The 24,293-nt window shown below is 43.8% G+C and overlaps 1 protein-coding gene and 1 pseudogene across 6 annotated transcripts in view; one reads left to right on the top strand and one right to left on the bottom strand.

The window, feature by feature from the left end:
• Nucleotides 1-24,293, top strand: part of LOC147033385 (FERM domain-containing protein 4A-like) — a 213,140-nt gene that overhangs the window by 53,996 nt on the left and 134,851 nt on the right. For 2 of the 6 annotated variants that reach the window (XM_085853873.1, XM_085853889.1), the window contains exons 2-3: nucleotides 2,174-2,239; nucleotides 10,931-11,025. In XM_085853873.1, the coding sequence (XP_085709999.1) occupies nucleotides 2,174-2,239; nucleotides 10,931-11,025 (161 nt within the window). Of the gene's footprint in view, nucleotides 1-1,977; nucleotides 2,240-10,930; nucleotides 11,026-24,293 lie in introns of those variants that run through there. The other 4 variants (XM_085853864.1, XM_085853883.1, XM_085853900.1 and 1 more) reach the window with 4 other exon arrangements.
• Nucleotides 3,779-4,522, bottom strand: LOC147033386 (uncharacterized; annotated as a pseudogene).

The following is a 24,293-nucleotide window of genomic DNA, read 5'->3' as shown; positions in this document are numbered from 1 at the left end:
GAGGAGGTTTATTACAGGTAACCTGAGACTTTGTGTTTGTACATGTAGAGATTTGTTTGAGTTTTCTTTGTTCTCTGGCATTGCAGAGCGGTTGTAAAGCCACGTCATTGAGTTGAGGTTTTGTCGTCTTGGGTCTTTGGACCAAAGGTTAATTATCGGCACAAGTTACTTATGTGTCCCATTGTTGATGTTTTCAACTCTCCATCAAAGCTCTTGTGTTTCATTGAACTTTTCTAAAGGATATGCCTGGAGCCGCCAAGGTTTCCAAACAGTTCGTCTCTCCGATCAATTTGGCCTGACGTGCAAAGTTTCGATCTTGTTGTTTCGTAATCGTGATGTTGCTTTGCCTACACAACTGTGCAGTTACTTGGCAACGTGTCACTCATATTAGGAGACTTGAGGTGTATGTTCAGATATCGAAACATTGCTCACAAGAAATGTTGATTCTTCTCTTTCATATGAGAGAGACCTTTTTTGTTCGAAGAAGAACATTTGTTGAAGGTTTATGGACCTGCTGTCAATGTTGTCCTTTGATTGTGACATACGAGAGAGAGAGAGAGGGGGAAAGGGAGGGTGAGGTCAGGAGAAAGAGAAACCTATCAAAAATAATTTGCTCTGGGTCATTGGTGTTATCAAACTATCACGAACAACCATTTCATCCACAATTGACGCACAGATTTCACAGGATACCTCCCACAGACTATCACGAACCATCTCGTTCTCAATTGAAGTCGATGTCACAACGTTGATGTCATACGTTTATCGCTGAATTCCTCATGCAAACAGTTGATTTTATTTTTGAGGCATAACTTGCATTTTTAGCTTATTTGTAATTGTAATTGCAGATATGGTATTGTCATCGTGCACCATCCGTCCGTCTGTCCATCCGTCTCATATTTCGACTTCTCCGGCAAAAACCAAACGGCTCGGCCGATCCGGATGAAATTTGGCAGCAAGGTCCCGCTCCTGACTGGTAACGGGGATCGCACCGCTTGTTTCGGTCACATGACTTTAAGTAAGTCAAAATGGCAGACTTAGTAAATTTCTTCAAAAATCTTCTTCTTCTGACCCACTGGTCAGAATGCAACCAAATTTGCATGACAACATTAGGCCAGGGTATGGATGTTAAATTGTGCAGGTCGTGCCGATCATGTGACCAGAAGTGTGCCAAAATGGTCGCCTTGGTAAATTATTGGGAAAATCCTTAAATTCCTTCCAAATTCTTCTTTCTCGAATCTGCCACACAAACACATTGTCTCTGCCCTGCTGATTACCATTTAGGAGGTTTGCAATCAGGAATAATATATTAAACGTAAGGAGCACACACTGACCCGTGATGTGACGTACGACACTGATGTCATGCACGTAAATTATCCCGACGCATCACCTCCAAATGCGTATATGCCGACATATGTGGAGGAAATAGCGCATATCTGGTCTGACATTGAGGGCCTCCATCCATTGTTGGGAGAGTAGAAGCAGCATGTCCATGGTGGAGTGCCTGGTCTGAATCCGAATTGGTGATCAGAGATGAGGTTGTTGGAGAAAAGGCAGGATTTCATATCAACTGCGATGATGGATTCCATGACCTTACTGGTGATTGGAAGAAAGTTGATTGGGCTGTAGTTAAAGGGAATCGGTTTTTTGCACCTTTTAATGTGACAAAGTGATGTTGGCCGACTTTCAAGCAGACGGAAGATGACCCATGGCAATGATAAGGTGAACAGAGCAGAACGAGTGTGTAAGAGCAGCAGAACATGTTTTTAGTACACGTGAGCCGATGCTGTCTGGTCCAGTTGCAGAATCAGAATAACAAATACCTCTGACACTACAGTCCCTTTAAATAAAGTGTGATGATACCTGCTTAAGAAATGGGTTAAATGAATCAAGTAGCTTGCAGCCATTTAATTTGAGACCTTGGTTGTTTCACTGCCCCCATGTCATACATAGGCGGAGAAAGGGGGTTGTGCTTCCTCCACAGGAATGCACTACTGGGAGGGTGGAGGAGAGTTTGAAGGGAGCGGCACGCACCGAGTCCGACCGGCATGTCTGGTTATAAAGAAACCCGACTCTTTGAAATGGCAGTTTAACTGAATTTTAGGTAATGAGAAGAAATTACTCTTTGAAAAAATTGTTTTCATTATCTTCAATCCCTGCGACCGCTGCCTTACAGATGACCGAAGGCCGAAGATGTGAAATTCTCCTGCCCGACAGCAGAACTCTGGAACTGCTTGTCCAGGTGAGGCCTGCTGACGAACCCCAGGGATGTTAACCGAGTTTACTTTGCAGTAACATCTTCTCTTTCATGACATTGTTACATAAAACAGACTGCTGTATGTGGTGGGTGTACTTTGACCTCAGTCATAGCACAGCTTCATGGCGTCCACACGAGTCGTGAAGTCAAGTCACCGGCAGTGATTTGAGAAAACGAGACTAACGTGTGGATGTGTGTTTGAGTGGAAACTGAGCGCGTCGCTCGAGATGGAGTTCTCAAGTACGAGGTTTGAATGAATGAAACGTGCACTGTGCTCGCAAGTGTACCCTTACCGAGAAGGCCGTTTGGACCGTCATGACTGTGCTGTAATCCACTCCTCACAATCATAGGGATCCATCAATTTATTTATTGTACGTGTTCTCATCCGATGGTGTGGCCACTACTTTTATACTGAGGTTCGATATCCACATCGACTTGCAATAATTAACCTCACAATGAGATTGTGAGCCACTAAGTTTTCCTTTGGAGAGCGAGACCATGTGATGATGTAAGGTTTTGTATTGTGTACTCGAACTGGCCATTTTATTTTTCCATCAGCTGTGTGTTTCTTGCTGTTGGAATAAAATGCATCCGAGGAGGTTGGAAAGAACTGGACAAGGTTGGAAAAAAAACAACAGGCTAAATATGATACTGCACGATGATTCATGCCATTAATAGGGAAACTACCTCCATTCTGATTAAACAGGGAAAAAAAAATACTCACTGGAGTTAGAAAAACAATACTTCAGTAAATGTGATGTACTTCTTTGTACGTGTACACACACATGTACAGATGTAGACATGCAAATACAGAATGAGGCAGATAGACACAGACGCGCACACACAGACATGGACACGCAGACACAGACATACATACATACATACAGACTTGAGACATCCATATACACAGACTTGCATACACAGACACGCAGACATGCATACACAAACACACAGACTTGAGATATGCATATACACAGACATGCGCCCACAGACACGCATCCACAGACAAACAGGCATGGAGACATGCATACACAGACACACAGACATGCAGACATGCATACACAGACACAGACTTGAGATATGCATATACAGTTATACACAGACACTCATCCACAGACAAATAGGCATGCAGACCCATATACACAGACGCACAGACTTGAGGCATGCACATACACAGATACACATCCACAGACACACAGACATTCATCCACACACAGACACACACACACACACCGACAGACACACAGACACAGACACGCATCGACAGACACACAGACACGCATCGACAGACACACAGACACGCATCAATAGACACACAGACACGCATCGACAGACACACAGACATGCATCCACAGACAAACAGGCATGCAGACATGCATCCACAGACACACAGACATGCAGACATGCATACACAAATAAACAGACTTGAGACATGCATATACACAGACACGTGTCCACAGACACAGTCACGCATCCACAGACGTGCTTCCACAGACATGCATCGACAGACACACAGACATGCATTCACAGACACACAGACACACACCGACAGACACAGATACACAGACATGCATCCACAGACACACAGGCACGCATCCACAGACATGCATCCACAGACACACAGGCACGCATCCACAGACATGCATCCACAGACACACAGACATGCATTGACAGACACATAGACATGCATCCACAGACACAGGGACACACACCGAGAGACACACAGACACGCATTGACAGACACACAGACATGCATCCACAGACACACATGCATACAAACATGCATACTCAGACACACAGACTTGAGACATGCATATACATGGACACACATCCACAGACAAACAGGCATGCAGACATGCATCCACAGACACACAGACATGCAGACATGCATACACAAATAAACAGACTTGAGACATGCATATACACAGACACGTGTCCACAGACACAGTCACGCATCCACAGACGTGCTTCCACAGACATGCATCGACAGACACACAGACATGCATTCACAGACACACAGACACACACCGACAGACACAGATACACAGACATGCATCCACAGACACACAGGCACGCATCCACAGACATGCATCCACAGACACACAGGCACGCATCCACAGACATGCATCCACAGACACACAGACATGCATTGACAGACACATAGACATGCATCCACAGACACAGGGACACACACCGAGAGACACACAGACACGCATTGACAGACACACAGACATGCATCCACAGACACACATGCATACAAACATGCATACTCAGACACACAGACTTGAGACATGCATATACATGGACACACATCCACAGACACACACACACGCATCCACAGACATAACAACACGCATCCACAGACATAACAACACGCATCCACAGACACACAGACACGCATCCACAGACATACAGGCACACATCCACAGACACACAGACACGGAGACATATGCACATACAGACACACAGACTTGAGACATGCATATACACAGACACACAGGCACACAGACATGCATAAACAGACACACATCCACAGACACACATCCACAGACACACAGGCATGCATCCACAGAAACACAGACTTGGGACATGCATACACACACACACACACACACATACACACACACACACACACACATACACACACATACACACATACACACATACACACATACACACATACACACACACACATACACATACACACACACACACACACACACACACATACACACATACACATACACATACACATACACATACACATACACACACATACACATACACACACACTAGTTCTATGTCCAAATAGCAGAACCTACAAGATGAAGTCAAGTGAGAACCTGGAAGCTGATAAGTGCTGCATTGTGCCTCCCTGTGTACTTCTGAGCAGAACCTCAAACTGAAAATCTAGTCACTCATCCACACCCACCACAACCACACCAACACCCACCCCATCCCCACCCACATCCACCCCATCCACACCCACCCCATCCCCATGCCTAACACCCTCCAACTCTAATCTCCCCAACCCCAACCTCAACCCTTCACACCCCCACCCCTCTGCAACACCCTGGAACCTCTCACTGGAGCTGCTTAATCTCTCCAGCCGTTTCATTGCAGTTCTCAGGATCATTCAGGATTAAAAATGGTTCCTTTAGGATTCTATTTGCTTTAATATTATAGTAAGGGGGGTGGGGGGGGGGGTTGGCTGCTGGACGATCAGGCTTCCATCAGGCAGAATCTGTTCTTTCGGTCTTCAACCTTCGATCCTCCCGTTATGTCCTGTACATCCCCCATTTATACATTCTCCTCTAGTTATTCCCATCCCTCCTACATTCCCCTTCCCTCCTTATTCCCTCATCCCCATTTCAATTCTCATTTCCTTCTTCCTCCTCCCGTTATTTATTATCTGCCTGGTTCGTCAAAATTTTAACAAAACTTCACTCAATGTCACTTGACTCGTGTACTTCAATGTATCGTGCGGTATGAAGTTACACAAGGGACTTTGACGCAGGAGGAGGCCATTCGGCCGATCAAGCCTCGCAAGGCTACATCTACAACATATTAATTCAATCAAACAGTTTATCAACTTAAATTCACTCGGAGAGGGACTATGGGGGTGGAGATGTGGCAGTGAGTACAATGGGGGGCAAGCACAGACATCACCAGGGTGATATATATATATATATATATATATATATATATATATATATATATATATATATATATATATATATATATATATATATGTATCAACTCGTGGAGTGATGGGTATCCTATATATCGCAAGGTATCCATCACTGACTGGTTCGTAGATGTCTCAACTCAAATGGGCAATTTTTTTTGGAGTGTGTGCATTGAGAGAAATGGGAATTCAGTGTAAATATTCAGTGTGCAGATGTTGCGGTGGGTGGAGCTGGTAATCTTGGCAACCTCGTTCAATTCCACCAGCGAAGATTTCCGATCCATGCTTGTTGTCCCTCCGAAGTACTGCTTGGGAGTGAGGGTTTCATGGCGAAGGCTCTGCTGGGACACGGTTTTGGGCCTACCGCCTGATGGAAGATCACCGAAGTTCTTTCCATGCCAAGCGACCCTTTCCAGGCACCCATTGCTCTCCTATCGTCAGGTCAAGCCAGATTAGATCAGTGACTTGCTGCAGGTACCATGTACACCTGTGCTAACCTGTTTCATGGTCGGGTTGTCGGCGACTAAACCATCTCCCCCACCAGGATTCTGAAGAGGAGGGTGTATCGATATGGACACCCAGCAGGCTTCAAAACAAAACCTGTCAAAGGGTGGAGGAGCTCCTTGTGAGGCAACTGCCATCTATTTATAGTGCCCAACTGTGTCTGCGAATGTCCTCCTGCAGTTGGGTTCCTTTTTGGGGGGAGGTTGGTGACAAGACTTGCACTCCTGCCACCGTAGTACACTTCATTCCGCAAAACCCACAAATGTAAGGAAATCTGTAAACCCACTCCGTGGGATACCTCGTGTGCAACTGCCCTCTGCAGGGCAGCTCACCAGATGATGGGATTGGGGCAAAGCCTTCGGAACCCCCAAAGGAGGAAAACCTTGATATCCTTGATGATAGGAGGGAAACCACGGGGTAAACCTCCAGGGTCAGATTGCGGTGGCGTGTGGCGGAGTGATGCTGAGGTGTCATCCACCGGACGGCCGTCTCCTTGGGTTATCCTGAGGCAGTCCCTTCGGGTGGGTGCCTGGAATGTCCCATCTCAAAGAGTGGATGATCACCTGTCTCTGGTATCATCTGAGCTCAAGCGTTTGAACATCAGTATTGCAGCTCTCTCTGAGGTTTGAAGACCGGATAGCAGTGAGATAATGGCGGGTGGTGACACCTATTATTTGTCTAATCACTCTGATGGTTACCATGCCCAAGGAGTTGCTATCGCTGTGTCCAATAAGCTGACTCCAATGATAATTGAGGTAACACCGGTCATCGAGCGTATTATGCGATTAAGGATTTATCACTCCTTAGGTGTCATTTCCCTGGTCTCTGTTCATGCTCCGACTGAGGCGAGTGACCTCACTGTGAAGGACACATTCTACGCCACGCTCGAGTCTGTGGTTGATCAGTGCTCCAGACGAGATACACTTCTAGTCTTGGGGGATTTCAATGCATTGATTGGAACTGATAGGGATGGTTATGAGACATGTGTTGGTCCCCATGGGTCTGGAACTATGAACCAGAATTTCACTAAGTTCCTTAACTTTGCAAGAAGTTACGGACTTATGGTCGTTGGTTCATGGTTTCAGCACCCACAGGCTCATCGCTGGACTTGGTATTTCAATGCTGGCGGTGTGGCAAAGGATAGTGTCGGTGTTCTCGTTGATGTTCCCTGGAGGACGATCGAGAACTGCAGGGTCTACCGGAGTGCTCAGTTCCTCATTACTGACCACAGGCTTGTGGTACGAACTCTGAAGTTTCAGCTTAAATCCGGGTGAATGGTACCATCCCAGGCTTGGCTGGATGTTGGCAAACTCAAGGATGAGAGGGTAGCTGAGGAGTTTGTGAACAGGTTAAGTGGGGATTGGGGGGCCTGGGTGCTTTGTGGGGTCCTGAAGAGTTGTGGAGTGCTTTCAAGACCCTGTCATTGATGTTGCCGGTGAATGTCTTGGAACTCACCATTGAGTGAAGAAGAATTTTTTTTCTCTCAAGGGACACCGGATACCATTGACCAGAGTCGCAGGGCCAGACTGAATGGCACAGCTGAGCTGTTCAGGGAGCTGAGGCTTAAAAGTGGACTGCGCTAAGGGTGGACAAAGAGGCCTATGTGTGAGGAATCTGTGAGGGGGTGGAGCATCACCTGTGGTCAAGTGATTCTCAACCTGCTTACAGGTGAATTCGCGCATTGCGTTCATCTAAGCCCATCCTCGGTGTACCGCAGTTAGAGTGGAGGATGGTGTGCTCTTGACAGAGGAGTCCGAAGTGAAAGCCCGCTGGGCCGGTTACTTTGAGCGGCTGTACTAGGCTGATCCACCAGCTGTCGAGTTGCATGTCAGGGGTGTTATTATCGGTATTGCTGACCCTCGAATCAACTGTGGTCCACCTTTGTTTGTGGAAAAAACAGGCTGCGGTGAAACAATTGAAAAGGGATAAAGCTCCTGGGATCTGTGACATCCATGCTGAACTTCTCACGGCTGGTGGAAATGCTGCACTCGTGTCGTTGTATGCAGTTCGGTGCTCTGCCTGGAACATAGATGTCATCCCAACTGATTGGAAGAGGGGCCTTGTTGTCCTTCTCTGGAAAGGGAAGGGTGATCGCCAAGACTGCAACAACTACCGAGTGGTGCAGCTGCTCTCAGTGCCGGGCAAGGTCTTTGCTTGGATAATTCTTGATAGGGTTCGCCACCATCTGCTTGAGCATGAGCACCCAGAGCACCCAGAGCACTCAGGCTTTGCACCAAAGAGGTCAACGATTTACCGTATCCTTGCTCTTCCGGTCCTCACTGAAGACACATGATGGTTTCAGCAGGGGCTGCTTGCAGCCTATGTTGATCTCTGCAAAGTGTTTGATTCAGTGAATTGGGCTGCCCCATGGAGGATTCTGATGTCTGAAATATACTCTGCTATTGAGAGTGCTGTGAGATGTGGTGGTACCATCTCTGACTTATTTCCAGTTGTTACTGGAGTTCGTCAGGGGTGTGTACTGGCCCCCACACTTTTCAGTACTTGTATGGACTGGATTCTGGGGAGGATGTCGGAGAGATCAAGCTGCTTTGCATAGTTTGGGAATGTCAAGATATCTGACCTTGATTTCGCAGATGATGCAGTCATCTTTGCGGAGACTCTGGATATCCTTTTGGGGGCCCTCGAGGTGCTGAATGAGGAGTCGGAGCCACAGGGATTACGGGTTTCCTGGGGCAAAACGAAATTCCAAGCTTTCAATGACATCTTGGATGCTGCTATGTGGTCTGTACGTGTTTGTGGTGAGGATGTTGAGGTCACGGAGAGATTCACTTACCTTGGCAGTGCTATTCATGTCTGTGCTGGCTGTGAGCCAGAGGTCAATAGACATCTGGATCAGGCCTGGGGAATCATGGATTCACTGGATCATGGAGTGTGGCCATGCCAGTACCTATACAGGAGGACCAAAGTCTGAGTCTTCAGGTCCTTGGTGCTTCAAGTCTTGCTCTTCGGATATGAGACCTGTACAGGAGGGGTTAATTATAAAGATCATCACCATCTGGGGATAATTGATATACATTAGGTGAGAGCTGATTGGTTGTTCCCTCCAATTACGGGTGAGATGTGTGATTGGGTGCTGATGGATACATGGAAATATATATATGTACATATTAATTATTATGAGAATTTATAAAATAATTTTCTTGTTTGTTTTGGGGGATTGTTCGAGGGAGGGTTTAACATGGTTGTAAAGTGAGGAATGAACATAGACAGCTCATTCACCTTTTGAGGAGAGCCTCTCACACACATCACAAGTTCCATAAATCATACGGGGCATTACCCTTGAAACGCAAAGATCTCACGGGTATTGCTGGCGCCGTCCAGAGAAAAAGGGATGCTGTTTTCAGAAATCCAACAAACAATCGCTCCTTTGTTCTTTTGAAGCAAAGGTCGACTTGAGACAATGCTTTGTCGTATTCAATGTGCAGTGTTTTTGTTTATCCCCCCCCCCCTCCCACCGGGGAAACACCCTTACAAGATGCCCCTTTGGATTTGCATTTGGACTTTTTCCATGCCCACATCGTTTCAAAACTTAATTTATTTCATTGCTATTTGATCAACCATGATACCGAAGTGGGTCATTGAAACAATAAGATTTTGATGCATTTTGGTGGAAATTTTTTGCATCAAAAGTCTAGGCTCATGGAGGAGCTAAATTACATAGGGCAGCAGGTTCATAAACTACAACCAGTCTGAACTTTGGGAGGATATGCACGAGCATGTGAGGGTTGCTTTGGGAGGACAGAAACATGAGAGCACAAGGAGAAGCAAGGCCAGGTTTAAGTTTGTATAAAATAGAGAGTCCACCAACCTGCCACCTGTGAGAGAGAGTGACAATCCCTGTGGTATCCACCTCCTGACTTCAGATTCCAACAGTGGTGGATTTTATTTATTTGTCACTGCAGAAAAAAATCTAACCAAAGGATTCTTGAGAATTTTGTTGCTTCAGAAATTTATTGCTAGATGTGATTTAAAAAAAAAAAAATCATCATTGTAATAATTTCTATCAGATTTGATGGAAATTCATAAGAGATGATGTTAGGAGATGACTGTGTTCTTTTGTTGTGGACGATCGACAAATTCACATAAAATTTATTGGATTCAAACTGGAAGTTGAGGAATGTTGTGTTTTTCTCTCGATTGTACCTCCTTGATCTGGTAATCCAAAGTCATTAAGGTAAAGTCTGTTTCTTTGAGATTTTTTTTGGTGTGTGTGTGTGTGTGTATATATGTATGTATATATATATATATATATATATATATATATATATATATATATATATATATATATATATATATACATTATAATTAAACAAAGTAATTTTTTCTGAAATAATCATTTAAATGGAGTGCACCTTTGAGGATATGTTGTTAAATTCCATTTTATTCTTCATGTGGTTACCACTGCAATCACGTGGGATGTTTCTACACTCAAACGCTCGTTTGATTACCCTGCTTTCTTACAGCCCAGGCTTCTGGCCAAAGAGCTGCTGGATATGGTCGCGTCCCACTTCTGCCTGAAAGAAAAGGAGTTCTTTGGGCTCACGTACATTGACGAATCGTAAGTGCATCGGAGTGCGACGACGGGAGCTGGGAATTCTCGCCGGCCGCCCAGGTGATGGGTAATCATGATGAGTGGGAAGTCAGGGAAACTATTCTTAAGCTGAACTAATAGGAAAAAAAAAATCCCCAGCTGGGTGATGCCAAAAACGAGTCGAAGAGTATTATTAACCTCTGCCATCTTCGAAGATGGATGGAGGTTACTGTTTTCACCCCTTTCTGTTTGTTTGTTTGTTTGTTTGTTTGTGAACAGTATAACGGAAAAACTCCTCGACGGGTATCGACGAAACTTGGTGGCAAGGGGGGGGGTTAGGTATGGTCCAAGGATCATGCCATTAAATTTTGGACTTGGTCCCCCCCAAAAAAAAAAAATTGTTAGAGAATTTTTTTTTTTGCATTTCTACATGTTTTAAGTGATTTCCAACCCCCCGCCCCCAAAAAAAAGTTGTTAGAGAAAAAAAACATTTCTTATTTGCATTTCTACATGTTTTAAGTGATTTCAACCCCCCCCCCCCCCAAAAAAAATGTTGGAGAAAAGAACTATAACTCTGTCAGTACTGTTGACATCATATTTAATGAATAAGATATAACGTTTACTTGAGTGACCCAGCAGTATTAGCGGCGGAGGTTTTGCACTCTCCCGAGTGCTCCCCCTCGAGTTGCTTCTGAGAATCTTTCCGATTCCAGAGCTGATGTCGTCTCATCAAGCTGACGCTCAAACGTGTGCAGGATTATAATTGGCGTGCGTTTTAGCGAACGCAATCGGCCTCCTTGGTGTGTCGGAAGCATCGATGTGGCCATTTGAATTATCAATGACAAATAATTAGGTTAATGTCCTTCGCTTTGTCACTGTAATCTATTTACCTATCAGAGAATCGAATGGTTTCTCCGAAATCGAAGAGCGCACGTAGTCCCACAGCCTGCAATGATGGATGGTCGAGGTAACTCCATCGGACAGGACCGATGCATCACGTACATCATGGGATCTTTGGAGGCACCGCTGAGCATCTGTCAGGAGGCAGGTTCACCGTCGGCCGTGCTGGCATGGTCATGGCCCTGGCTTTCTGCTCGGCCGTGGTACAATAAACAAGGCATTTGTATAAGGACGGGACAGAATGACAACTGTTGGCGGGGCGCATTCCGTGATGTTTGTGACGTAACAACCTTTTATGAACCATTCGAGTCATGTTGTAGCTGTCTGATCATATCGATAGTATACAATGCGTCCATTGTCGTTTCACTTTCCTCCTGTAAGATTACACAACTTTATTCTCCTACGATAAATCTTTTTTTGCAGTTTTCATGATTATTTATTTATTTGATTGTTTAGTTGTTCCCCCCCCCCCCAATCTGCACTTTGATTGGAAACATTTTGGTCTTTTGGTGCATCATAATTCCATGAGCGAAGCTAAAATTTCCTCTTTTACTTGATAGGATCTTCCGCTGGAGGATTGCCAATAATTGAGCCTTATCGACATGGTTGTCATCAAAATCAACACCCTAGTGGCCCTTTGGACTCCATGTCATAGCTCAAAAACGTCAAAGTAATCTGCTTTGTACTCTGCGTCATTTCATTGCTCCTGTGACACGCTCTCCTTTCTTTGTGTACAAACTATCGGCTCGTGGAAGAGTGCGGTGGCGTACGACAGGAGGATTAACATGCTGATGGTGAGGTGATGGGAAATCTTTATCCTAACCTCATTTTTGTCTTCAACAGCTCAGCTAAATGTTACGGCAAATGAACTTTGAGCATACCTTTAATCATTGTCATCAAACAATTACATCATATCCATCCTTAACCTACCTTCTCACCATGGGGTATTCCTATCCAGCCATCTTCCTTCCTTCCATGCTGTGCCAGTTCACAGGAAAATAAGTCTTCCCAAGAACCTAACAAATCATGTCCTGTATGTTTATCCTTTAGTGTTTTGTCTGCCTTCCTTTTTCCCATCTTCTGCACCACATGTCTCACTTCCTGGTTCCTTCTTGTGGGCTTTACATGTTCATGCTGGCAGGAAGTGTCTGAATGACATGTTGTGTTACAGAACATGCCCAATAAGTAGGTTAGACCATCTCTGTCCTTAATGATTGCTGCAGTTGGACACATGAGTATCAATTCCATCACGTGAAACATCATCTCATGATCTATGGTATCATCCGGTCATCAAGGCTGAGTATATATATATATATATATATATATATATATATATATATATATATATATATATATATATATATATATATATATATATATATATATATATATATATATATATATATATATATATATATATATATATATATATATATATATATATATATATAAAATTACCTGTTTAAAAAACGATGGTAGCTGTGGACAGGTCCTGATGTGATCGTTTAACATATCTCCAGAAAGCTCCATCACATTTATATCTCAAAACTGCACTACATTTGTGAAGTTTGTCATTTCCCTCGAACCACCCGTTCACTATACATGCACCTGATGGGTGGTGGATCAACAATGTTGGCGGAGCTCATCATTAACCCTTCAAACCCTGAGCCCCATGGACTTTCGGCTCCCCCACTTTGGGCTCCCTGGAGAAAAATCCGGCCGCTCAGGTATATGGAGGTTTGAATGGCGGCTGGTAAAACGGCTGCAAGGATTCAGAGAATTAAGCAGATTCTTGAGCAGCTCGAGAATGTGGACTTACCTGCTCAGCCACGATTCCAGCATGTAACCTGGATATCAACCGTGTAGTTCCATTATAATTAGTCTGCTTAAAACATCCCTGCTGAACATTTCCAGGAGCAAAACATTACCTCCAGCAGCACTGAATTCCTGTTATTATCAAGCATTGCTGGAAAGGGCTCATGTATGGTCGAAAGGTTGACTCGTTGGATCCCGTTCTTTGGAAGCGGTCTCGAAAGGATTTTGTTAAAACCGTGTAACTTTTATCGGATGGTGAAGAATCCAGTCGAAGCATGTTTTGTTTGTTTGTTTATTCTTCTTATTACCTCCGAAAATTGAAGATTTTTCAAGTATATTGGTTGGTCGCATGCGTTCTTCTCTCTGTCTGTCTGTCTGTCTGTTTGTCTGTCAATCACCTGTAGGTCACAATTTTAAACCGATGTTCACAGAGCTTCACCAAATGGTGGAGTTGGTCATAAGCAAGAAGTCGATTGATTTTTGAGGTCAAACAGGTCCACAACTTTGTCTAGTTTGTAATATCAGCAATTTTCATCCGATCGAGTTGAAATTTGAAGAGGATTTGCGTATCATGTCACTGGATTCAACCACCAATTATTTTTGAGGTCGGCATAGGCCAAAGGTCAACAACTTAAGTGAAATTGCTTAAAACCTCAATTTTCATCTCATTGATTTGAAATTTGAAGAGGATTTGCGTATCAGGTCACTTAATTCAACCACCCATTATTTTTGAGGTCAACATAGGCCAAAGGTCAACAACTTAAGTGAAATTGCTTAAATCAATTTTCATCTCATTGATTTGACATTTGAAGAGGATTTGCCTATCAGGTCACTGAATTGAACCACCCATTATTTTTGAGGTCAACATAGGCCAAAGGTCAACAACTTAAGTGAAATTGCTTAAATCAATTTTCATCGAATTGATTTGAAATTTGAAGAGGATTTGCATATTATGTCACTTAATTCAACCACCAATTATTTTTGTGGTCTAAAAGGTCAACATAGGCCGAACTTCGAAAATTGTCAATTTTCATCCAATTTACTTGAAATTCGAACACGGTTTGCATATCATGTCACTGAATTGAACCACCCATTATTTTTGAGGTCAACATAGGCCAAAGGTCAACAACTTAAGTTAAATTGCTTAAATCCTCAATTTTCATCTAATTGATTTGAAATTTGAAGAGGACTTGCATATCATCTCACTGAATTGAACCACCCATTATTTTTGAGGTCAACATAGGCCAAAGATTAACACCTTAAGTGAAATTGCTTAAATCCTCAATTTTCATCGAATTGATTTGAAATTTGAAGAGGATTTGCATATCATGTCACTGAATTGAACCACCCATTATTTTTGAGGTCAACATAGGCCAAAGGTCAACAACTTAAGTGAAATTGCTTAAATCCTCAATTTTCATCGAATTGATTTGAAATTTGAAGAGGATTTGCATATCATGTCACTGAATTCAACCACCCATTATTTTTGAGGTCAACATAGGCCAAAGGTCAACAACTTAAGTGAAATTGCTTAAATCCTCAATTTTCATCGAATTGATTTGAAATTTGAAGAGGATTTGCATATCATGTCACTTAATTCAACCACCAATTATTTTTGTGGTCTAAAAGGTCAACATAGGCCAAACTTCGAAAATTGTCAATTTTCATCCAATTTACTTGAAATTCGAACACGGTTTGCATATCATGTCACTGAATTGAACCACCCATTATTTTTGAGGTCAACATAGGCCAAAGGTCAACAACTTAAGTGAAATTGCTTAAATCCTCAATTTTCATCGAATTGATTTGAAATATGAAGAGGATTTGCATATCATGTCACTGAATTGAACCACCCATTATTTTTGAGGTCAACATAGGCCAAAGGTCAACACCTTAAGTGAAATTGCTTAAATCCTCAATTTTCATCTTATTGATTTGAAATTTGAAGAGGATTTGCATATCACGTCACTGAATTGAACCACCAATTAATTTTATGGTCAAATTTGTTTGAGCGATTTGGCAAGTATCGTGTTCTGCACGACGTCTTTCTTGTTTATTTGTTTGCCTCGAAGCTGTCAGGCCTGAGTTCAAATCCCGACCAAGCTATAAATTGTCATCCCTGTGTTTCACAGCAGGGTGATTCATCAATGTGTGTGCCATCCCTCGGATGGACGTTAAATAGTCCCCTGGCATTCGTTGGTGCGTGTTAAAGATCCCATGGTGTCCTTCACAAAGAGTTGGTGAGCTGTCGCTGGCATCATGAACAAAGTACAACTTCCTGCCTGAATCAGCAGAGGGTATTGCATCAGCGGCACAGCCATGCCCTCGGGGAATGATGCCACCCCGCAGCCTTGTGCTGCACATAAACAAAGAAGAATAATTTGTTTATTTGTTTGTTTCTCTCAAACTAGGTGCTCATGAAGAAGAGGCACCTGACCCTATTAATTTAATTCCAGCATGCTATTGTTGCGAATGTTCTGTGAACTTGTCTGCTTTTGAGCAGCTATGTGGTCTGCGTATCTGTTGTACTCCAATCGCTTGTTGCAACACGTCCACTACAGCTTGCTGATGTTAACGTTTTTCACTTTTTTTTTGGTTCACGAGTGCCAGCCAGAGTGACCACTATATTCGTTATGTCTGTGTGTCAGAGAAAATTGTGTCCACCAGCCAGAGAAAATTGCGAATTTTGACATAAAAATCATATGACGGCCCAAACTTTGAGAGCCAGGATGACAATATTTTTTTATGCATAATCTTGAGGTCATTCCCCACCTAAAGTCTTGAGACCATTTTGCTCTATCTCGAACACCTTGCCCGTGGCGCCCCCTTCAAGTTTGTGTTTATGCTGATTTAATCAAAGTATGGATAATCCGAGGAGTGTGAAATGCCATATAGCCTGTATGACGTTATATTGTTCCTGGAATGTTCCAGAGGAAGTTTTGCACCAAAGGTCATAATCTTTGACCTTTGACCTTTAAAGGTCAAATTTTCAAAGTTGTGGGAATCGAACCGGGTTTTTGACCTTCTTCGATGAACTAACTCCATTAAGCTATATCACGTATCCTGTTTCCTTATTTTAATGTCCACAACATCGTTTTGTGACCTTTTAAAGGTTATGCAAAGGTGAAATTTTGAAAGTTGTTGAACGAAACTGGGTTTTCGATATTTTGCAGCTAATAACCCGTCACTCGTACCACATCATGTTGATCATTTTTATAACTTGGTCAAACATTATCACATCGTCTCATCCTTGACTTCTGAAACAATCTACATCGTCAAATACCGCTCGTGAACCATCGTCGCCTCCCGGCTTGTTTCCCCCTTTTTCATTGCAGGTAGATTTGATTGAGTAGTAAGCCAAGGTGCATCAGCAGAAATTAATCGTAAATATGGCAATTAGATTGTACTGGATATCCTTCCTATAATTCACGGTCCGGTGTTTGTGGGTGTGTTTGTCAGGCTCCTCCTCCTGCAGTTCTTGCCCAATTACATCCAAACTTGCTACAGAGGATCAGCATGACCACAATTAATGTACAGGGGTGTTTTTTTATCTTTGCCAGTGGTCTTGGGGGAGGGGTGGGGGTTTGGGGGGGGAGACTCAAATTTATGATGTAAATGTGTATCGTGTCGTGCCGCCCTCAGGTGGAAGAGGGTATTACAAGTGTCCACTGTTGGAGAGGTGTTTTGAATTATAAGCAGTCGGAATGCTTTTCCTTCATGCATGTAACCCAGGTTTTTTTTTTTTTTGGGGGGGGGGTTGCCGACACAGAGCTGTCAGTTGCCGATACACCGCCCAAATAAAGGTATGTATCAGAAGAACGTGTTGCATGCTTGGAACAAGATCGCCCGTGGGGCGGGTATTCTACTAGTTGGATATAAAACTAGATAAGCTTGAGAAGGAGGGCGTAGTATTGAGAGTGGAAGTCGGGATTTCGACATGGGTGGAAAGGAAGGAAGGAAGGAAGGAAAGAAGGGAGACATCTTGGTTCAAATCCTGCATCAGAAACACAAATCATGAAACAAAAATATGTGTAAGAGAAGGAATTTGAACTTTGACCTTTTCCATGCAAACTTGTACCAGGTACTCCTGTATCAATGCCGTGAAATCTTAAATTGATATCCATAGAGATTCTTCCTCGATTCCACGAACGATATTTGAGACTTCTCGTTCATCCCCTCATTTTCTCATCGTGGAATCTTCTTTGCTCTGAGATCTTGTTTCATCCCAAAAACTTAGGGCAATGCTAATCACATCATCTCTGACATGTTTAGCTAAATGATCAATAGGAACATCCTTAAAATAATCCGGCAAACCAATTTGTAGAACTATCATTTTTTTTTCCTGAATGCATGGAATGGGCCCCACGACTCCACTCAACCAAACCACGATTGCGTTCGAGAATTGAAATGCGTTGCAAAATTGTATTACATTATTTTTCCTCGACCCTTTTTAATGAAGCTACACTTCTCTGAATGATTGCTCTTAAAAGTCCTCATTATCCCCCCACAAATCTTTATCAAAGCATCAGTTAAACTAACCGGCGTATAATTTCCATCTGTCTCCTGCGGAGAGAAAAAGCAACCTGGAAATTGAAATCCTTCAACGAACGCACAAAATTTGGGCGCATCCGACATTTATTTATTTATTATTGGAAATGAGAGAGAGAAGAGGAAGAATTACAGGTGAGATCAAAGGGAAGAGAGGTTTTCTGGAGGGAGTCGCATTCATTGCGGTGGTGGTGGTGGCGGTGGTTGGTGTTTGTTCAGGCAGCTCCACCAATGCCAATGCCAATAAAATCTCAGTGGAAGTATGTCTGGCAGGATGGACAACTGTAAAAGCCTCAATTCTTATTTTAAAATGCAGGCACAAAAGGTGGAAACAAATAACGACTCCACTTTACACCAAATATTTTGACATAACAAAGCAAATGTAGCATTATATGCTTGAAACACCAAAAACAAAGCGGAACAGCACTGCGTCGAGCGCGTACCTCCGCCGTGCTGAACAGTTTATGTTTTGTATCCGTTGATGGCCGGATCTGCATCTGAACCTTCAACCAAAATCCAATCGGCTTGGTCTTGTCACCTTCCAAACTTATCCACCAAGTTTTGTCATAATCCGTCCACAAGTTTGTGAAATATCATGCTTTTATGGTTTGTGGCCACATCTCTCAATTGTGAAGAATCACTTGGAAACGGATCTTCACCAAAATTGATTCATTTATTCAGACCTGGGAGAGGACTCCGTTCCACCTTCTGAAACACAAATCTGGAGATAACAACTAACGAGACACACACACTAAAAGTCCAAGGTGTAAAACAGTCATCAGGTATTGAGTAGAAAACCGATTCAATTGTCTTAAATACCTTGAGTCACTCTGAATTTCAGGAAAAAAAAAATAACTCGGTTAAAGTCCACGTTTGACCGCGGCAAGCTGTTACGACAACCATTGTATCTGGTGTATCTACTGTTTACATCTTAAGGCACATAATCAAGACTGGACTAGCAATTTTCTCTATCGGTTAACAGTCAAACCGGATTGAATTGACTCATTGACCATTCCCGCAAAGGCGCGTTGGTTTCCCAGTTCGACGCAATCTCGTGACTTCATTCATTCGATCTTCATTTCCTTGCTCCTTCGTTCTAGTTTGATGAAATAACAGTGTAAATCATCATTTATTTTGCCGGTCCCCTGCAGCATCTCCACGGGGTGCCGCCATCTTGAATTAGTGAAGGCGTCTATGGTCACCCTGATTGAATTAGAGGACTTGCCTGCTATTGCTCACATGGCATGGTGGGATTTGGCCTTATGAGGTTAAAACGTGCTGTTGGACGAAAGGGATTTGACTCATTATACACCAAGCTGGTTCTCATGGTGTGTATCCTTGGAAAAAAGAGTTTAATGCGAGCGGCTCGTATTTTATTTTATTTGCAGGATCTAGGGTCAGAATGATGTGATAGAGGGTAAAAGACAATAAAGTAAGGGAATGAATGAACGGAAAAAGAGGAGAAAGAGGAGAGAAGGAAACACAATAACGCACTAGTAAGTTGTTGTGTTTGGTTGGGTAATGTGGGGAGAAAGGATCGCTGGTAGGGTTTGGCAATTAAATGAGATAGTGCTCTACCGATTGTTTGAATACATAGAGGGAAGAGGGTGGTTCCATGGCTGATGGAAAGCAATTCCACAAACAGGAATAGAGAGGAATAAAGGGGTTAATGCTGGCAGCCTGGACTTTGGGAGCTTGAACAATGAACAGGAAGGGATGATGGGAAGAATAAATATGTTGTGTGGGAGCTACAGATGGTCGAAGTATTGAAAGAGCAGGTGACCGAAAGTGGAGGAGAGGTGGCACAAAAAAAAACAAATGAATCAGTCCATCAACCTGTCTGTGATTGGAGAGAAACAGATCTTGTGTTTTGGCCACATCGGAGGAGATTCAAAAATCTTGAGAGACGTTGTGCCCACAGAATCCAGGAGAGACAGATGTGATGCTGCCGCTCCAGCCTATAGGGGAGAGCAGTACTCCATTGGGCTATGCAAAAAGTCTTTGTATACTGTGAGCAGCTCCGATTTATCAAGGAAAGACTTGGAACGACTGAGCATGTGCAGTCTGAGGTTCGCTTTGGATGCTACGTGCTAAGACCAGGAGAGATAAATAGGCTTGGCTGGTTTTGCCTGCAAGCTCGACATTTATTTAAATACTAGCAAAGGTAGCCGATGTTGCCAGGCAACACCGGGTCTCTCCTCCCACCCCTTCCCCTCCCTACTCCCACCCCCTCCCTAGAGACTTCCACCCCACCTCCCACCCCATCCCCTCCAGACTCCCACCTGAACCCCTCCCTCCTCTCACCCCTCCCCTCCCTCATCCCAATCTTCCCCCTGCTTCCACCCCTCCTCCTCCCTCCGGACTCCCACCCCACCACGTCCCCTTCCTCCTCCCACTTCTCCTCCCTCCTCCCACTTCCTTATATACCACCCATCCCTCCTCCTACCCCACCCCTTCCTCCCTCCCTCTTCTGACCCCACCCATTCCCCTGCCTCCTTCCAGCCCTTCCCCTGTCTCTACCACCTGTCACTTCACTGACAGGAATATTAAGGTGGGGGGGGGAAAGGAAGAGATAGAGAGAGGAGAGCAAAGAATGGATGGGGGAGTGAAGAGAGGGAGGGATAGGGAGATCAAGGATGGGTGGGGGGTGGGGAGAGAGAGAGAGGCAGAGGGAGGTGGGGTGAGGAAAGGGGGGGAGAGGGATGCCTCACCATACATCGCTATACGCTCCAGGAGGGAGGGTGCGAGGAAGGGGGGTGGGAGCGAGACAAAAAGAGGAAGAGGGGGAGAGGGAGGAGAGAGAGGAGTGAAGAGGGGTAGGGGAGCGAGGAGGGTGGACAAGGAAGGGGGGTGTGCGAGGGGTAGAGCAAGGAATGGGGGGAGAGTGACGGCTCACCACAGGTCGCTATTCACTCCGGGAGGGAGGGGTGGGCGCGAGGAGGATGGGGGAGTGAAGAGTTGAAGTGGAAGTGGGGAGGGTAAGGGAGTGTTCTGGACTTGCGTTTACTAGGGGTCATTGAGGGGGAAAGGGTTCTCGACACGTTTGGTCGTGGGACTCCAGGGGAATTGGGGAGGAGGGATTGATTTGCATTTGGTAGTGGGACTTGAAGGGAAGTGGGGGGGGGGGGGGAAGGAATGGCCCCCATCTGCTGGCATGAGTACAGGATTTAGATAAACGGGGTATATTAAAACAGGATAGCGATACCACCCATCACTTTCAAACAGCACAAGCCATTTTTAAAGAGATTATAACATGGGCTTCCCTTGAGGGATGTGACTCAAACAGCTAATGCTACCCTGGGCATCCGCTCTGGAACTGGAACCCTCCGTGCCAAGGGTTACATTTTAAACTTTTGTCAGATTGAACCGAGACAATGGAACACACATTGATATATGTACTTTATTTACTTTATCACCTTAACATTGTCTTAAATATCAATTTGTAATTTTATTTTTTAAAAACAACAACTGCTGTGATTTTAAAAGGTTAATTACACCGCTGTCGATTGTATCGCCATGGCTGACAAACATCAGTTTAGTACATCCCCTCCCTCCCATTCCTTCCCTCCATCCTATCCATCCCTTACAACCATCCTTCCCTCCATCCATTCGTTGATGAGGAATGGCAGGCTTGACACTGCACGACACCGTGGGGTGCAACACAGGCAGGTGGGGCCTGAACTTTGTATGTCGAGCGACGTATTTTTGATTGTGTTTGGCAAATGGACGGTGCAGAGTGATAGTGTGGATACTTTTGCCATGTATCGCCATGACTTCCAAACAAACATCCTTGTGGAGCAGTCACCAAGTAGCTTAGGCACTCAAGCAATCACTCCAATGAAATGGTTGATAAGGAATGTCAGGCTTGGCAAGCGATTAGCAATCGCCGAACAGTCATATTAAACACCACTCAGAGATGCATGGAATGCCAAACAATGTGCGAATTGAACAAATAAACACTTTTTGTTTTGAGTAGTCAGAACTGCTGCGAAGGTCAATTCCACAGTTTACATTTTGAAATTCGGCTCAGGTTAAGAGATTCTAGAGCTTATCGCACATGCGGAAATCAAATAAAGGCACGAACACCATCTTCTCCTGGCGTTTATAAGCGTTGCGATGGATCCAGCGATTTGTACCATCGGTAAGAATATTAGGCATTCGATGATATGATATGCCTGGTGTTGGCATAATGGTTAGGGTAGTGGGCTTGGGATCCTAAGGTCCTGAGTTCAAATCCCGCTCAGCTGTTGAATTAACACCAGGTGGGGTTGACTCTGCCTGTCATCCTTCCGAGGTCGGCAAAATGAGTGCCAGCATGCTGGTATACTGTGTCGGAGTGGCGACCCGTCCAGGATTGTTCCCAATAGCCAAGGAGACTGCTTCGGCGGCACCAACGCTCTGCACAGAGTATGGTCCTTATGGATGGATGGATGATATGATTGAGGAAAGTGAAAAAAGCAAAAATTTAGCATTTTATCATTAAGTAACTGTTGCAGTCCGTTCCAAGTCAAGGCATTGTTGAGCAGGCCAAAAAAAAAATGGCGAATTAAGACCCCACCGAGGGAGAGCAGGCTGACAAAGGGGATTGACCAAGGATGAAGCCGTGATAAAGGATAATTAAATAAGGCCGTTAATTATCTTCAAAAGGGGTATTTAAATGAACCAAACACCCAGTTTTCATTCATGCACTTTCCCTTGGAGTTTCCTTTGTATTTATGCAAAGTTTCAGGCTGTTAGGTTTCATTGTTTTTGAGTTATGGAGGACACACACACACACACACACACACACACACACACACACACACACACACACACACACACACACACACACACACACACACACACTGACACTTATATTGTCATAGATTGAACGAATGTTTATGTTGTTTTCATTGAAACCATTATATAAACAAACAATGGTCGCCGGCGCCCTGGCCGAACTCCAAATTCCTGCAACTTTCACTCGACCATGAAACCTGCCCATCCGGTTCGTGAAAGACTTTGGACAAAACGTTCCCCAGCCGACGCCACAATAATGTGTGACTAATTGGTGTCGATAAAGAAGTAACAGTGGATTTTAGAAACAAAGGATTTGATATTTCCTTCATATTTTATCAAAGCCTAACGATTTTTTGTTCATTAAGGGATAGTAATCAGATGTGAGGGTGAGTTTCTTCATGGCAATGGTGGAGTATGGATGTTGGGGGAGGTAGTTGCGGGGTGGGAGTATTTCAGAGATGAGGATACTTGTTCCAACAGCATGCAGTATACTCTCCATGGTTGGTGAAATTAGCTGAAAGATCCAATTACTTTTAACAACTGCACAAATGGTTTTGTTCGAATACTCGAGATCATTAAAGCATGGGATTATACAGTACTGGACATAATATATATATATATATATATATATATATATATATATATATATATATATATATATATATTTTATATATATGTATATGATGGTGTCCCAATAAAATGCAAACAAATTGTCATATTTCAGAGAAATTCATTACATCGCAAAGAGATGGGTGATGTTGAGTGTTACTAAAACCAAACAGATGGTGCTGGCATGTGAGGGAATGATTGCACGTCTTTCATCAGCTGTCACCCTGAAGGTAGTGCAGAATGACAACATTGTATAGATTTCGATATATAACGTCTGCATACGGTTTATTGAGACACACTCTGTGTATATAATCTCTCTCTCTCTGGAGAAAGAGGAGAAAGGAGAGAGAGTGGTGGGAGACAGAGAGTGGGGACAAACAAACAAACAGAAAGACATGGCTACTTTTACAATATAGATACAGGTGATGCACAAAAAATGTAAACACCTGGGAAAATGAGGGATACCAAACAATGGCTTCCACACAGGTGAGGCCCATGTGTTAATTAAGCAAATAACATCCCAGCATGCTTCGGGTCATGTATAAAAATGCTGCACAGGCCTGGTTGCCTATAATATGGCTTGCGTGGCTGCAAGAGGAGAGCCCTCAATTTCCCTATCTAAAGAGCACATGCGGTCGCCCAAT

Source organism: Eptatretus burgeri, chromosome 2 (assembly GCF_056783735.1).
Source record: "Eptatretus burgeri isolate ZD-2024b chromosome 2, Ebu_testis_v1, whole genome shotgun sequence".
Taxonomy (NCBI): Eukaryota; Metazoa; Chordata; class Myxini; order Myxiniformes; family Myxinidae; genus Eptatretus; species Eptatretus burgeri.
This window is presented reverse-complemented; position numbering and strand designations above follow the sequence as displayed.